This window comes from Coregonus lavaretus (assembly GCF_964263955.1).
Source record: "Coregonus lavaretus genome assembly, chromosome: 15".
Taxonomy (NCBI): Eukaryota; Metazoa; Chordata; class Actinopteri; order Salmoniformes; family Salmonidae; genus Coregonus; species Coregonus lavaretus.
Genome location: NC_140002.1, coordinates 24707261 through 24724628, shown reverse-complemented (window position 1 = coordinate 24724628; position 17368 = coordinate 24707261). Strand labels below are relative to the sequence as shown.

The 17368-nt window shown below is 44.1% G+C and overlaps 1 protein-coding gene across 2 annotated transcripts in view; it reads right to left on the bottom strand.

The window, feature by feature from the left end:
* The window catches only part of LOC311142918 (flotillin-2a-like), a 33039-nt gene that overhangs the window by 12154 nt on the left and 3517 nt on the right, over positions 1-17368 (bottom strand). For both annotated transcript variants that reach the window (XM_084178661.1, XM_084178660.1), the window contains exon 2: positions 5484-5565. In XM_084178661.1, coding sequence (XP_084034787.1) covers positions 5484-5565 — 82 coding nt within the window. The remainder of the gene's footprint in view (positions 1-5483; positions 5566-17368) is intronic.

Sequence of the window (17368 nt, the reverse complement as noted above, 5' to 3'; positions counted from 1 at the left end):
AAAGGAACCATTGTGTAGCCTAACCACCAGAGGCTGAGGCAGAGAGCTTCAGATGGAACCGAAATATCTCCAGTCTATCAATTACCTAATATGCTGGTGTTTACATTACAAGCACAAACACAGCACAGCCAGTCAGTTCTCTTCACAACACAACGGACAGCAACAACTAGGGCAGGAGTCACGGGGAAGGATTGGATTGGTCAGCACAGCAGTCACACAGCAGCATTCTTAATCCACATCTGAGATTAAGCCACTAAAGCCACTAGAGATTACTCAAGAATGCCTCTACACACTGCAAGACCCTAATGACAATCTCTACTGCTTTGTTGAGGCTCGGTTAACAAGTACATCAAATCAATGTTAGACACACTGACTGACAGAGCTAAAGTGCATTTAGAAGCTGGCCATCAACAAGGACATGGCTTTCAGCTTCAATGTTCCAAGTCTGAGACAGAGAAAGAGTCAGGGGATGGGCTGGCTGTAGCATCACTCCCCCAGGCCTCTCAGGCTCCTTCTCTTTCTGTGTTATGGGAGAAGTGGATCAATGACTCATTGGGCCAGAGACACTAACAAGATTACTGCATCACTAACGGGAAGTGGCTGGGAGGCTGGGAGCTTTAGTTAACCCCTTCAGGGCCCACCCTATTCTCCAGTCTGTAGTAGCTACCAGCTAATGGCTACCAGCTAATGCAGGCGGGGCTGGTTCAAACAAACGCTGTACCAGAGAAAAACTATACGCAGATACGCAATTTCTCATATTTATTTAATCATCCAAAATCATAGGAAAGTGTTACTGAAATATTTTGATCTCATGAGGTTTATTGGAAATATGAGAGGTCCAACTAGAGGCTGGAGATGACTAATATTAGCCTGATCCCAAATCTGTTTGTGCTGTAAAGCCAACTCCTATGGTTGTTGTTGTTATGCCAAACAGCACAAACAGATCTGGGACCAGGCTAGACTAGTAGATCTTCTTTCTTAAAAGAGCACCACGGGCAACAAACACTTGAGCCATCCCATGCCTCTACTTAACTATATTTAGAGCCTTAATGGCAGGTATCCTAGCAACTACTAGACAAAATAACTTGTATTTATAGTATGAGCCAGAGCCATATACACAGTGTACAAAACAGCAGCTTTGCCATTCTTGACACTCAAAACCAGTGTGCCTGGCACCTACTACCATACCCCGTTCAAAGGCACTTAAATCGTTTGTCTTGCCAATTCACCCTCTGAATGGCACACATACACAATCCATGTTTCAATAGTCTCAAGGCTTAAAAATCCTTCTTTAACCAGGCCGAGGGAGATTGACAGTTATTTTGTGTTTCTTCCATTTGCGAATAATCGCACCAACTGTTGTCACCTTCTCACCAAGCTGCTTGGCGATGGTCTTGTAGCCCATTCCAGCCTTGTGTAGGTCTACAATCTTGTCCCTGACATCCTTGGAGAGCTCTTTGGTCTTGGCCATGGTGGAGAGTTTGGAATCTGATTGATTGCTTCTGTGGACAGGTGTCTTTTATACAGGTAACAAACTGAGATTAGGAGCACTCCCTTTAAGAGTGTGCTCCTAATCTCAGCTCGTTACCTGTATAAAAGACACCTAGGACCCAGAAATCTTTCTGATTGAGAGGGGTTCAAATAATTATTTCCCTCATTAAAATGCAAATCAATTTATATCATTTTTGACATGCGTTTTTCTGGATTTTTTTGTTGTTATTCTGTCTCTCACTGTTCAAATAAACCTACCATTAAAATTATAGACTGATCATGTCTTTGTCAGTGGGCAAACGTACAAAATCAGCAGGGGATCAACTACTTTTTTCCCTCACTGTATATATATATGGCTCTGGCATGAGCTATATAGCTCCTTAGGACCATTGAATGAGGAATTAGATTACTAGAATGGACATGAACCTGGACATGAACCTTCTTATGACGGTCCAAAGGTCAGCCATGTTGGTCAGGGAGTTGGTCAACCCTGGTTTTCCAGTGCTGTCATAAGATATTGTGTAAAACAATGAATGTGAAGGATTTATCTGCACTGTATGTGTGTTAGCTAGCTAGCCAGACAGTGTTAGAGGAATGATTCCATAAATTTGTCAAATTAACTGCCAATATGCCAACATTCCATTCAAACAATGCCCTCAATCCACAGCCATACACTGGCTCAAATCAGTCGATGATAGGACTTAGACAAGTTGCAAATGCAACGATACTGATACTGTATCATATCATAGTACTCACAGCTTTCCAAGAACACAACATCTGAGACATTTATGGTCTGTTTAAATATCTTTTAGAGGCTAAAATATGTATAAACTGTATTTATAATTATATGACAATATTTTAGGTTGACTATAATTCCATTACACAATTTATGATACATCACATGCTTTACTTTTATTTTCCTGCATAAGTAAAATAAGGATTATGCCTCTACTGCCATTCATATCCAATTAGACTGGTTTTGGATTTCTCCCTGATATGGCTGCCACTTTTTATGACATAGCCCCTCTAGTAATTGAATAGGTGTCACGCCCTGACTCAGGGGACGCTTATATGTTGAGTCAGGGTGTGTATATTCTAGTATGGGTATTTCTATGCTGGCCGGTGTGGTTCCCAATCAGAGGCAGCTGTCGCTCGTTGTCTCTGATTGGGGACAATACTTAGGCAGCCTATTGGCACTATTGAGTTGTGGGATCTTGTTCCGTATAGGTATGTTGTTTGTGTCTACCTTGGACTTCACGTTTAGTTTCGTTTATTGTTTTGTCGAGTGTTTATTACGTTTAAAAAAACATGTATGCATATCACGCTGCGCCTTGGTCCGTCCCGTCTATGAACGAACGTGACAGAAGATCCCACCAGACCTGGACCAAGCAGTGTGCCGAGGAGGAGCAGAGAGGATGGACTTGGCAGGAGATAAGAGAGGATCTGGCAAGAAAGATGGAGGCCCTGATCAGGGTGGAGAGGCAACCCCAAGAACATTTTTTGGGGGGGCACACGGTGTGGACGACGAGGCAGCAGGAGGCCGCGATAGGGCGGATCTGCTGGTTAGGAGAGGAGGCCACCAGATTACGGGGGCTATTGGTTCAGAGGGAGCAGGAGGTATTCGGTCAGAGGGAGGCGCTACAGGAGGCTAGAAGGGAGAAGGAAGGTGTAGAGGCACGGCGAGAGGAGCTGGTTAGGCAGCAGAAGGAGCGGGGATGAATAAAGGAACCCAGTCCCGCTCCTCGCACCAAGGAAGAGGTGCGTGTCGCCAGTCCGGTCTGACCCGTTCCTGCTCCCCGCACTAAGCCAGTGGTGCGTGTTCCCAGTACGGCCCGACCTGTTCCTGCTCCTCGCACCAAGCCAGTGGTGTGCGTCGCCAGCCCGGCCCGGCCTGTTCCTGCTCCACGCACCAAGCCAGTGGTACGCGTCGCCAGTCCGGCCCGGCCTGTTCCTGCTCCTCGCATCAACCTAGTGGTGCGCGTCGCCAGTCCGGCCCGGCCTGTTCCTGCTCCTCGCACCAAGCCAGTGGTGCGCGTCGCCAGCCCAGCCCGGCCCGTTCCTGCTCCTCGCACCAAGCCAGTGGTGCGCGTCGCCAGCCCGGCCCGGCCCGTTCCTGCTCCTCGCACCAAGCCAGTGGTGCGCGTCGCCAGCCCGGTCCGGCCCGTTCCTGCTCCTCGCACCAAGCCAGTGGTGCGCGTCGCCAGCCTGGCCCGGCCTGTTCCTGCTCCTCGCACCAAGCCAGTGGTGCGCGTCGCCAGTCCGGTCCGTGCCTGCTCCTCGCACCAGACCAGTGGTGCGTTTGTCCAGTCCGGCACGGCCCGTGCCCGTTCCACTCCGGAGCCAGAGCAGTCCGCTCCGCCGGTGCCTGATCCAGCTCCGGTCAACTGCTCCACTCCGGAGCCAGAGCAGTCCGCTCCACCGGTGCCTGATCCAGCTCCGGTAAGCTGCGCCACTCCGGAGCCAGAGCAGTCCGCTCCACCGGGGTCTAGTCCAGCTCCGGTCAACGGCTCCACTCCGGAGCCAGAGCAGTCCGCTCCACCGGTGCCTAGTCCAGCTCCGGTCAGCGGCTCCAGTCCAGACCATGACGTCAGCCCCTCTCCAGGTTCGGGGTCTCCCACACCAGGGTCCAGACTGGGCCTGGCGTATCGTGGGAGGAAGGAGAGGGGAAGCAACGCGTCGAGGTCTAGACCAGACCAGGGGCGCAACAGGGAGGCGAAGAGTGAGAGGTCGTCACGCCCTGAGCCGGATCCGCCTCCGAGGCGGAATGCCCACCCGGCCCCTACCCTGTTATGTTTATGTTGTGCGGTCGGAGTCCGCACCTTTGGGGGGGGTACTGTCACGCCCTGACTCAGGGGACGCTTATATGTTGAGTCAGGGTGTGTATATTCTAGTATGGGTATTTCTATGTTGGCCGGTGTGGTTCCCAATCAGAGGCAGCTGTCGCTCGTTGTCTCTGATTGGGGACCATACTTAGGCAGCCTATTGGCCCTATTGAGTTGTGGGATCTTGTTCCGTATAGGTATGTTGTTTGTGTCTACCTTGGACTTCACGTTTAGTTTCGTTTATTGTTTTGTCGAGTGTTTATTAAGTTTAAATAAACATGTATGCATATCACGCTGCGCCTTGGTCCGTCCCGTCTATGAACGAACGTGACAATAGGATCGCTATGGTTAGGACATCATCCCCAAGACACAGCAGGGCTGAGAGAGACATGGTGAGTTGAACACCAGGCAAGGCAGATTAGCATGGCAGAAACAAAGAGACAAATTATAAGTAACAAACAAACACAATACTTAATAGTTAAGGGAAAATGCATGAAATAAATTGTAATGGGATGTGTTGTGTTCAGAGATCTAAAAACTATTACCACAAATGTTTTAAACTTGATTTCACAACTATCATATGTGCCGTGGAAGCTAAAATGTTGATTTGTTTTATTTTAAATATAGGCCAACTGTAGCAGAATATAATTCAGTGAGATTGAACTTCACCTGACCCTAACCTCTCTCAGTGTGTTTGTCTTTCCACTACAATTATGTGCTGTAGTGTTTACAGGGGTTGCTGACTGCAAGGTTGTGTTTGAGAGCAGCTGACTTGCTTAGCTGTGACATGTTGTGTTTACACACACAGTGGACACTAGCTGCTAATGAGGATGGGCCTCCACTCTCACTGCAAACCTCATTACAATAACAAACTGCTTATTTTCCTTCATGTTGGTGAAGAGACTAGCTATAATATTTAATGTAGCTTGTAAATATGTTTAAATGTGTGGATGAGTGGGCACAGTTTTAAATATGGTGTTAATACTGATTCTGATGTTTAAAAATCAAAATAGGAATGAAAACGGACTAATCTGTCTGCTATCCAACAGTAGGCCTAAATGGTTTGTTTTGGAGGTAAATTCTGGATGTATGGCTGGATGTTAGGGCAGTGATTGTATAATTCCCCAAACTGTACTTAAACCCTCTGAATGGGTTAAACACCTTTCTTACCTCTGGATGTCTGAGATGAGCCACCAGGCCCAGGACCAGCCTCCCACCACGTAGGTCTTCTCATCAGAGCCACAGCAACCACCTGCGAGCCAGCACAGGCAAAATGAGCATCACATTGTAACCACTGTATCACTGATAACAACATAGAAATAGTACTGTATTCTATTTCTATGGAATGACAATCAGTGTCATTGCACCACTGACAGTATCATCAACATCAGAGTATTACACTATTAGACCACAGTAAACCAGACCAGTATCATGGTATCAGACTACAGTTTGAAGAGCTGAGGTCCGCCTCCTGAGTGGCGCAGCGGTCTAAGGCACTGCAACGCAGTGCTTGAGGTGTCACTACAGATCTGGGTTCGATCCCGGGCTGTGTCGCAGCCGACTGCGACCGGGAGACCCATGAGGCAGCACACAATTGGCCCAGTGTCGTCCGGGTTAGGGGAGGGTTTGGCCGGCCGGGATGTCCTTGTTCCAATCGCGCTCTACAGACTCCTGTGGTGGGCCGGGCGCATGCACGCTGACACGGTCGCCAGTTGTATGGTGCTTCCTCCAACTAATTGGTGCGGCTGGCTTCCGGGTTAAGTGAGCAGTGTGTCAAGAAGCAGTGTGGCTTGGCAGGGTTGTGTTTCGGAGGACGCATGGCTCTCGACCTTCACCTATCCCGAGTCCGTACGGGAGTTGTAGCAATGGGACAAAACTGTAACTACCAATTGGATATCAGGAAATTGGGGTAAAAAGTACTTTGTTGAAGCGACTACAGCCTCGAGTCTTCTTAGGTATGATGCTACAAGCTTGGCACACCTGTATTTGGGGAGTTTCTACCATTCTTCTCTGCAGATCCTCTCAAGCTCTGTCAGGTTGGATGGGGAGTGTCGCTGCACAGCGATTTTCAGGTCTCTCCAGAGATGTTAGATCGGGTTCAAGTCCGGGCTCTGGCTGGGCCACTCAAGGACATTCAGTGACTTGTCCCGAATCCACTCCTGCGTTGTCTTGGCTGTGTGCTTAGGGTTGATTCCCTGTTGGAAAGTGAACCTTCGCCCCAATCTGAGGTCCTGAGCGCTCTGGAGCAGGTTTTAATCAAGGATCTCTTTGTACTTTGCTCCGTTTATCTTTACCTTGATCCTGACTAGTCTCCCAGTCCCTGAAAAACATCCCCACAGCATGATCCTGCCACCACCATGCTTCACCGTAGGGATGGTGCCAGGTTTCCTCCAGACATTACGCTTGGCATTTAGGCCAAAGAGTTCAATCTTGGTTTCATCAGACCAGATAATCTTGTTTTCATGGTCTGAGAGTCCTTTAGCTGCCTTTTGGCAAACTCCAAGCGGGCTGTCATGTGCCTTTTACTGAGGGGTGGCTTCCGTCTGGCCACTCTACCATAAAGGCCTGATTGGTGGAGTGCTGCAGAGATGGTTGTCCTTCTGGAAGGTTCTCCCATCTCCACAGAGGAACTCTGGAGTTCTGTCAGAGTGACCATCGAGTTCTTGGTCACCTCCCTGACCAAGGCCCTTCTCCCCCGATTGCTCAGTTTGGCTGGGCAACCAGCTCTAGGAAGAGTCTTGGTGGTTCCAAACTTCTCCCATTTCAGAATGATGGAGGCCACTGTGTTCTTGGGGACCTTCAATGCTGCAGAAATGTTTTGGTACCCTTCCCCAGATCTGTGCCTCGACACAATCCTGTCTCGGAGCTCTACGGACAATTCCTCCTGGCTTGGTTTTTGCTCTGACATGCACTGTCAACTGTGGAACCTTATATAGAACGGTGTGTGCCTTTCCAAATCATGTCCAATCAATTGAATTTACCACAGGTGGACTCCAATTAAGTTGTAGAAACATCTCAAGGAAGATCTACGGAAACAGGACGCACCTGAGCTCAATTTCGAGTCTCATAGCAAAGGGTCTGAATACTTATGTAAATAAGGTATTTGTTTTTTATTTGTAATACATTTGTAAACATTTCTAAAAACCTGTTTTCGCTTTGTCATTATGGGGTATTGTGTGTAGATTGATGAGGAACATTTTTTATTTAATCAATTTTAGAATAAGGCTGGAACGTAGCAAAATGTGGAAATAGGGAAAGGGTCTGAATAATTTCAGAATGCACTGTAGGTTGGAATAGAGGTGCTCTGCTATCAGTACTGCATTAATCAACCATAAAGTCATAGGGTATCAAGTCAACTAAAGCTGTACCACCCCTCCACATGCCCACAAACAAACACAATTTAGTGTTAGCCTATGAACCTGTTACTGCAGTGGGCTAAATCAGGGCCACAGAGTGATTCTTAGTAGTCTTAAACAAATCTACTTTGAAACAAACATATACACCTCACACACATGGTTATGGGCTTAAAACAAATAAGACACCTGTACCATGTCACATATAGAGTTGAAATGTATTCAATTTTGAGTTTGCATCCCAATATGACACACTTTATATAGATCATAGAAGACTGAAATATAACAAAACAGTTTGACATAGAAACAATGGATTTGTCTGTTAAAAAAAAAAAAACTTTAATTATGAAAAATATTAATAACATTCCACCCATGAGGCCAAATAGGGAGCCTTTGGTCATTGACTGCAGGAAGGGGCTACCAAGGATGGTGGATTGCAGACAGGAGTCTGAGTCGCTTGAGTTGGATGTCACCTGAACTTGCCCGTGGAAGATCATTGTCCAGGCCCACATGAACTATCATCAATAACTGAATTGTTGTTTTTTGTTTTGTTTTTAAAGCGTCTTTGAGATTCTTCACGTAATGAAAAGCGCTATATAAAATACATCTATATTATGGTGTCATACTATATGTAGTGTTATTCCTCTGTTAGTTCAGTGTATCTGTAACATGGACTCTTAACAACATGATGAAACCTTTTTGCTCCTTGCTGAAACAAGCAAGGTGTTTGTAGCAAACAAGTCTTCGGTTGCCTTGGCAATGCCCCTCTCCCTGCAGCAGCAGCACAAAAATAAATAGAATGAATAAAACAGAGGTGCGTTCAACAACCGTTCGCTAACGTTAGCTAAACGTCTGAGAAGATAGTGTGCGGCGAACGTAAGTGTTTGTTTCGGGTCTAAACTGCTGCTAAAAATAATAATGTAGACTTTCTACTATATTTTGTAGGAATAGCTAAGTCATTTTCAGTTTGAATATTGTCACTAAATAGCCACAGTAATCCTTACAAAAAGTAGCTGTTTGATATTTCACTGTAACATTTTGGAATGATCATTCAAATTATTCAACTGAAATTGTTACTCAGGCAACATGTTCACTGCAAACAGAAGCCTTGCTGAACTCGCCTCAGGCTTAGAACCTCTAACCCTGGCAATTTGACTGGTAAACTCATGGGTACACTCGCAATGGCTGCCTGATATCGTGATGCAATAATTTCCATGTTAATGTAGAATGTTCATTCAAATGATGTTCACTGATGTGGCTCATGCAATGGAATGTATTTTTTGTAATGGCAATTGAGTTGAATCAACAAATCACACCACATATTCATGGGTACACTTCCTGCTTTTACTTCCTCCTTCTTCGGTATCATGACATTCGCACATTTTGTTTGTGGATGCCGACAACCTACTGTGCAGGAGCGTATGGTTGATCACGTTACATTTTGTGATACAAAAATAAAAAGGAGGATGAAACAAAGCGGCAGAAATACTTTGAAAACAGCTACTGCAGCATACATTTTGCTATAAATCACAACTTCCACTTGTGCCCATACTTTACTTGACTATTTATGAAAGTCTTGCACTGTAGAGCCCTAAGTGTGACCACCCGCCAACGTGGCTGGTGAATTAGAAATTCTTACCCGCCAATGAGAAAATTATTACGCTCACTCAGCTGTGCCTCACAAGTAATACAACAAATGATCTATTACCAGTGTGATCATATACCTAAAATGTTAAAATATAATTTCAAAATGGTCTGAGAAGAACAACATTGGCAGGGCATTTCAAGCATAGTCAATATGCAGTGATAATGTATTGGGCCTATAGCCTAAACCTCATCGCTACAGAACTGTTTTTAATTGGTTAATGTTGCATAGGTTTACAAATCCTGTCTCTAAAAACTTCCCCTGGCACTTTCACTTCAACACTTGCTCCACATTCAGTAGGCTACACCACCAACAAACCACAATTGATGGTGGTGGTGACATTTCTAGTACAGGAAAGTTAGCTCACACTCAAATGAGAAATCAAGTTCTGGAAAACACAATTGTGGTAACAAATGGCAGTTATCAAAGGGGCTTACTGGTACTAGTTGTCGGCAGGGTGGGAAATTAATTTTTTGGTCCACCAGCCACTGTGGCAGGTACAGTAGATTTAAAAAAATCTACCAGCGACTCAGATTTTTTACAAGCCCCCCCCCCCCCCCCAAATCTCCATAATTACACAAAAAATCACAACAACAAAACAGATGAGCATGCCTTCTGTTTAAAAATAAAAATGTATTACTAGTAAGAAGTAATGGGGTATATTGCGTAATTTCATTTTTGTGACCTGCGTTTTTTAACCAATGTATGTTAAAATAAATAATTTTGATCCAATAATAAAAACAGATACAACAGTTCTACAACTGAACATCAAGAATCAACAAAGTTCCTGCCCTGCCACAAAATGCTGAGTGATACGGCTTATTTATTATTATAGATCAGGGCTCTACGCTGACATAATGTCCTCCTTGTAAAAAATGTATTCCTAAGTAGAAATGATAAAGCACAAATAAATCTAGGAGAACAATGCCTAAAAGTTAATTAATAAACGTTTTTGGGAGTGATCCATGCTCAATCAAGCACAATCATTAGGTGAAACAACAATGTTCAGCTGGCCCTTTAAGGGACGGGCCATTAACTCAAACTCAAACTAACATTGAAAAACCTAGCATGTGAACAAAGCGATATAAATGACCAAGAAACACGAGGAGAAAGTCAAACTTAGTAGCCTTTCTTGACAATTCGACCAACTTCTACATGTGGGCTTTGGATTTTTAAAAACTGTTCCCAAATGCTCTGTGTGAAATATACATTATTCTCCGCCAATGACAAAATCTACCCGCATTTGGCGGGTGTTAATTTCCAACCCGGGTTGTTGGCTTCCGAGGCTATGATATGAGGTCTATCCAAGAGTGAATTTGACATTAGGAATGTCCTCAAATAGTTCAGAGAATGTTAAGAAACAATGTTCTCCTGTGGGAATTTCAATACTTCAGCATAACGTTTCCCCCAGGTTTCCTCTTGGTTCTATTTAAAGTAATGTTTTCAAATTGTTCCAAGAATGTTATGAAACAACGTTCTTCTGTGGGAATTTCAATACTTCAGCATAACATTTCCTACAGGTTTCCTCATGGTTCTATTTAAAATCATGTTCTCAGAACGTTCAGAGAACGTTTAGAAACAACGTTCTTCTGTGGAAATGTCAGTACTTCAGCATAACGTTTCCTACAGGTTTCCTCTTGGTTCTATTTAAAGTAATGTTTTCAAATTGTTCCAATAATGTTATGAAACAACGTTCTTCTGTGGGAATTTCAATACTTCAGCATAACATTTCCTACAGGTTTCCTCATGGTTCTATTTAAAATCATGTTCTCAGAACGTTCAGAGAACGTTTAGAAACAACGTTCTTCTGTGGAAATGTCAGTACTTCAGCATAACGTTTCCTACAGGTTTCCTCATGGTTCTATTTAAAGTAATGTTCTCAGAACATTAAGAAAAATGTCCATAAAAAACAAGAAAACATTAGTAACATTCAAAGAACATTCTAAGAATGTTATTGAAAAACATTTACATTCCGTTCTCAGAGTCAACAAAACGTTCTATCCTCTATCTTGTTAAGTGTGTTCAGGTGTGTTGGCCGCGCCCACTAGTTGGTCACATCTGCTCTTAATGAGAGCTTGTTTCCTTTGAAATGGTGTCTTTTTGAATACACTCAAATGAACAGCTTTGTATGAATAAAAAAAACCATTGCATGTTAGCTCCATCCTGGTGGTACAGTGGACTAATTCCATGGATAGAGAAAATAATATTGACCCCGTGCCACAAAAACAAAATGGTTTGCATGATTAATGCCTAAGCAAATGAATTTCTATGTCTCCTATCTGTGCTTGGAGTTCAAAAACAGTTAAAGATGCACTATGCAGAAATCACTTCGCCATTTCTTGGTTGCTAAAATTGTAGTAGTTCACCTAATTTCAGTTTATGTGACAAAACAAGCAAGTTTAGTGTAGAGAACAGTGGAGGCTCCTCAGAGGAGGAAGGGAAGGACCATCCTCCTCAGTGAATTTTATAAAAAATAAAATAGTGAAACATTAAAAAGGTTATCCTTTTTAGATAAAACTATATTCAATATATTCACATCACCAAACAATTGATTAAAACACACGGTTTTGCAATGAAGGTCTACAGTAGCCTCCACAGCACTCTGTAGGGTATCACCATGGTGTAGCCGGAGGAAAACTAGTTTCCGTCCTCCTCTGGGTACATTGACTTCAATAAAAAACCTAGGAGGCTCATGGTTCTCACCCCCTTCCATACACAGTAATTATGACAACTTCCGGAGGACGTCTTCCAACCTATCAGAGCTCTTGCAGCATGAACTGACATGTTGTCCACCCAATCAAAGGATCAGAGAATGAATCTAGTACTGAAAGCATAAGCTACAGCTAGCTAGCACTGCAGTGCATCAAATGTGGTGAGTAATTGACTCAAAGAGAGAGAAAGACAATAGTTGAACAGTTTTGAACAACTTAATCTCTTCAAAAAAGGAGATGCAAGAGAGAGAGAGCGCTATATATTTCGTTATTTTATTTTTTTACTTTCACTTTCACTTACTTAGCTAGTGAATGTAGCTAGCTAGTTTAGCCTACTCAAACACCCGGCTCAAACAGAGAGGGATGCTATGTTAGCTAGCTGGCTATGGCTATCCAACATTGGAACTTTTCTAAGTCAAGGTAAGCTTTTGGTTTTATTAATTTATTGCCACTTGAGTAATCAAGGTGAGTCACAGTAACACATTCAATACCGCCTTGCACACTCTTGCCTGCATCTAGCTGATATAGGGTGTAATCATTAGTCCAACAGTTGCAAACGAGAGTTTTTATTGGACAAATTCAGGTATGTTTATTGCAATTTGGTGTAACTGCTAAACTGCTTGCTGACTACACTGTACTGCATGATTGTAGCAGGTTTACTAATGTGTTAGTGCTAGTAGCTATGTTGAATATGACGTTAGCTAATAATGGTGACAACGATGTAGGCTGTGTGTAGCGGTTATGATATGATGGTTTGGTCTGGAAAAAATGTTTTGCCTGCTCACAGACAGCTGATGTGTTGTGCACTGAAGTCCACAAGCGAAGGGTAAAGGTGAGAGGAGAAGAGCTCGTAGATGTGAGAAGGAACTATAGCTACAACGATCAAAGTGATCATACTGTTTGTATGTGGCTGCTATGAAATTGAACTGTATTTGCATGTGATCAGGGGTGTATTCATTCCGCAGATTCTGTTGAAAACTTTCTTAAACAGAAGCAAAAGGAACAAAACGGGGAAAAACGTACATGAATTTGTCCAATAGAAACTCTTGTTTGCAACTGTTGAACTAATGTTGGACTCATCACCTTCCGGAGACACTTGAAACCCCACCTCTTTAAGGAATACCTGGGATAGGATAAAGTAATCCTTCTACCCCCCCTTACCCCACCCAAAAAAAAAATACATATTGTAAAGTGGTTATCCCACTGGCTATAAGGTGAATGCACCAATTTGTAAGTCGCTCTGGATAAGAGCGTCTGCTAAATGACGTAAATGTAATGATTACACCCTAGATCAGCTAGATGCAGGCAAGTGTGTGCAAGGCGGAATTTAATGTGTCACTGTGACTCACCTTGATTACTCAAATTTCTCTCGACCTGTGCACCTACCGAGCATCATGTAGTAGCCTAAACCTATTGATGTTACATTGAGCTGGGTGAATGGAATATGAATGACAGTATGCTATAATAGAAATAAGGCCATGCTCATCAAAAAAGTATATATAGTCGTACTCCCTCATCTTAAAATGGCACCGACCGCCACTGGAATATATTTTCCATAACCAAAAATATTGTATTTTCAGCTGTTTGAAGCTGGTGTACAAAACCGAAAGTAAAATATGGAAAAACTAAACTTAAGAAATAGAAATAGTGCACAGAGAACAGAATCTACCAATTCTTAGACTTGTTTTCAATGAGAATGACAGATCTATAATTCACATTTCTATGTGAATTTGGTTGGGTCGCCCAAAAAGGTACATATTGCAGCTTTAACCCAAACTAAGCTAGCAGTGTTATTAAAAGTCTTATTGAAACATTCAGTGAAATCTAAATAACCTATCATGTATGTTCTCAGAACGTTAATAAAACCTCCCAGGAAAACTTTCAGGGAACCACAGTAAAATGTTCTCAGAACCTCCCTGCAACCTAAAGATTAACGTTCCCAGAACAGGCGAAATGTTCACCCATGTTCTCAGTTTTACCAGTCAGGAAACGTATGGCTTCGTTCCCAAAACAAATGGAAATCCAAAAACATACGTTCCCACAACTTCCAAGGAACCAAATGTGCCAGCTGGGATGTGCTTGTGTAATATCCCTCCCAAATCTAAGGAAATGCAGTTTGCCTAAGGTACTTTAGGCCAGAGAGGAAATTAAAGAATCATTCCTTTCATGAACCACCACCATATTAAATAGCCTAACATTTTCTTGAATCAACACAAGAGTTTCAAATCAAATCAAATTATATTGGTCACATACACATATTTTGCATATGTTATTATGTGTAGCGAAATGCTTGTGTTCTTAGGTCCAACAGTGCAGTAGTATCTAACAATTCACAACAATACACACAAATATAAAAGTGAAAGAATTGAATTAGGAAATATATAAATATTAGGACGAGCAATGTCGGAGTATATACATATGAAATGAGTAAAACAGTATGTAAACATTATTAAAATGACCAGTGTTCCATTATTAAAGTGACCAGTGATTCCATGTCAATGTACATAGGGCAGCAGTCTCTAAGATGCAGGGTTGAGTTATCGGGTGGTAGCCGGCTAGTGACAGTGACTAAGCCGGCTAGTGATGGCTATTTTATCAGTCTGATGGCCTTGAGATAGAAGCTATTTTTCAGTCTCTCGGTCCCAGCTTTACTGACCTCGCCTTCTGGATGACAGTGGGGTGAAGAGGGCGTGGCTCGGGTGGTTGATGTCCTTGATGATTTTTTTTTGGCCTTCCTGTGACATCGGGTGCTGTAGGTGTCCTGGAGGGCAGGCAAGGGGCCCCGGTGATGCGTTGGGCAGACCGCACCACCCTCTGGAGAGCCCTGCAGTTGCGGGCGGTGCAGTTGCTGTACCAGGCGGGGATACAGCACGACAGGATGCTCTCAATGGTGCATCTGTAAAAGTTTGTGAGGGTCTTAGGGGCCAAGCCAATTTTCTGTCTGTGTGGGTGGACCATTTTAGATTGTCAGTGATGTGTACGCAGAGGAACTTGTAGCTTTTCACCTTCTCCACTGTGGTCCCGTCAATGTGGATGGGGGCGTGCTCCCTCTGCTGTCTCCTGAAGTCCATGATAATAATAATAATAATAATAATAATAAGCCACTTAGAAGACGCTTTTATCCAAAGCGACTTACAGTCATGGGTGCATACATTTTTGTGTATGGGTGGTCCCGGGGATCGAACCCACTACCATGGCGTCACAAGTGCCGTGCTCTACCAGCTGAGCTACAGAGGACCACCAGCTCCTTCGTTTTGTTGACGTTGAGGGAGAGGTTATTTTCCTGGCACAACTCCGCCAGGGCCCTCACCTCCTCCCTGTAGGCAGTCTCGTAATGGTTGGTAATCAGGCCTACTACTGTTGTGTCGTCTGCAAACTTGATGATTGAGTTGGAGGCGTGCGTGGCCACACAGTCATGGGTGAACAGGGAGTAAAGGAGGGGGCTGAGCACGCACCCTTGTGGGGCCCCTGTGTTTAGGATCAGCGTAGTGGAGGTGTTGTTTCATACCTTCACCACCTAGGGGCGGCCCGTCAGGAAGTCCAGGACCCAGTTGCACAGGGCGGGGTTCAGACCCAGGGCCCGAGCTTAATGATGAGCTTGGAGGGTACTATGGTGTTGAAGGCTGAGCTGTAGTCAATGAACAGCATTCTTACATAGGTATTCCTCTTGTCCAGATTGGATAAGGCAGTGTGCAGTGCGATTGCAATTGCATCATCTGTGGATGTATTGGGGCGGTATGCAAATCGGCCACAGAGAATGAGATCCCACAGTCCTTGGGAGCGGGCCACATCGGTGGCACTGTGTTATCATCAAAGCGGGCAAAGGTGTTTAGCTTGTCTGGGAGCAAGACGTCGGTGTCCGCGACGTGGCTGGTTTTCTCATTGTAATCCGTGATTGTCTGGCGTCCCTGCCACATACAGTGGGGAAAAAAAGTATTTAGTTAGCCACCAATTGTGCAAGTTCTCCCACTTAAAAAGATGAGAGAGGCCTGTAATTTTCATCATAGGTACACGTCAACTATGACAGACAAAATTAGATTTTTTTTCCAGAAAATCACATTGTAGGATTTTTAATGAATTTATTTGCAAATTATGGTGGAAAATAAGTATTTGGTCAATAACAAAAGTTTCTCAATACTTTGTTATATACCCTTTGTTGGCAATGACACAGGTCAAACGTTTTCTGTAAGTCTTCACAAGGTTTTCACACACTGTTGCTGGTATTTTGGCCCATTCCTCCATGCAGATCGCCTCTAGAGCTGTGATGTTTTGGGGCTGTCGCTGGGCAACACGGACTTTCAACTCCCTCCAAAGATTTTCTATGGGGTTGAGATCTGGAGACTGGCTAGGCCACTCCAGGACCTTGAAATGCTTCTTACGAAGCCACTCCTTCGTTGCCCGGGCGGTGTGTTTGGGATCATTGTCATGCTGAAAGACCCAGCCACGTTTCATCTTCAATGCCCTTGCTGATGGAAGGAGGTTTTCACTCAAAATCTCACGATACATGGCCCCATTCATTCTTTCCTTTACACGGATCAGTCGTCGTGGTCCCTTTGCAGAAAAACAGCCCCAAAGCATGATGTTTCCACCCCCATGCTTCACAGTAGGTATGGTGTTCTTTGGATGCAACTCAGCATTCTTTGTCCTCCAAACACGACGAGTTGAGTTTTTACCAAAAAGTTCTATTTTGGTTTCATCTGACCATATGACATTCTCCCAATCCTCTTCTGGATCATCCAAATGCACTCTAGCAAACTTCAGATGGGCCTGGACATGTACTGGCTTAAGCAGGGGGACACGTCTGCACTGCAGGATTTGAGTCCCTGGCGGCGTAGTGTGTTACTGATGGTAGGCTTTGTTACTTTGGTCCCAGCTCTCTGCAGGTCATTCACTAGGTCCCCCCGTGTGGTTCTGGGATTTTTGCTCACCGTTCTTTTGATCATTTTGACCCCACGGGGTGAGATCTTGCGTGGAGCCCCAGATCGAGGGAGATTATCAGTGGTCTTGTATGTCTTCCATTTCCTAATAATTGCTCCCACAGTTGATTTCTTCAAACCAAGCTGCTTACCTATTGCAGATTCAGTCTTCCCAGCCTGGTGCAGGTCTACAATTTTGTTTCTGGTGTCCTTTGACAGCTCTTTGGTCTTGGCCATAGTGGAGTTTGGAGTGTGACTGTTTGAGGTTGTGGACAGGTGTCTTTTATACTGATAACAAGTTCAAACAGGTGCCATTAATACAGGTAACGAGTGGAGGACAGAGGAGCCTCTTAAAGAAGAAGTTACAGGTCTGTGAGAGCCATAAATCTTGCTTGTTTGTAGGTGACCAAATACTTATTTTCCACCATAA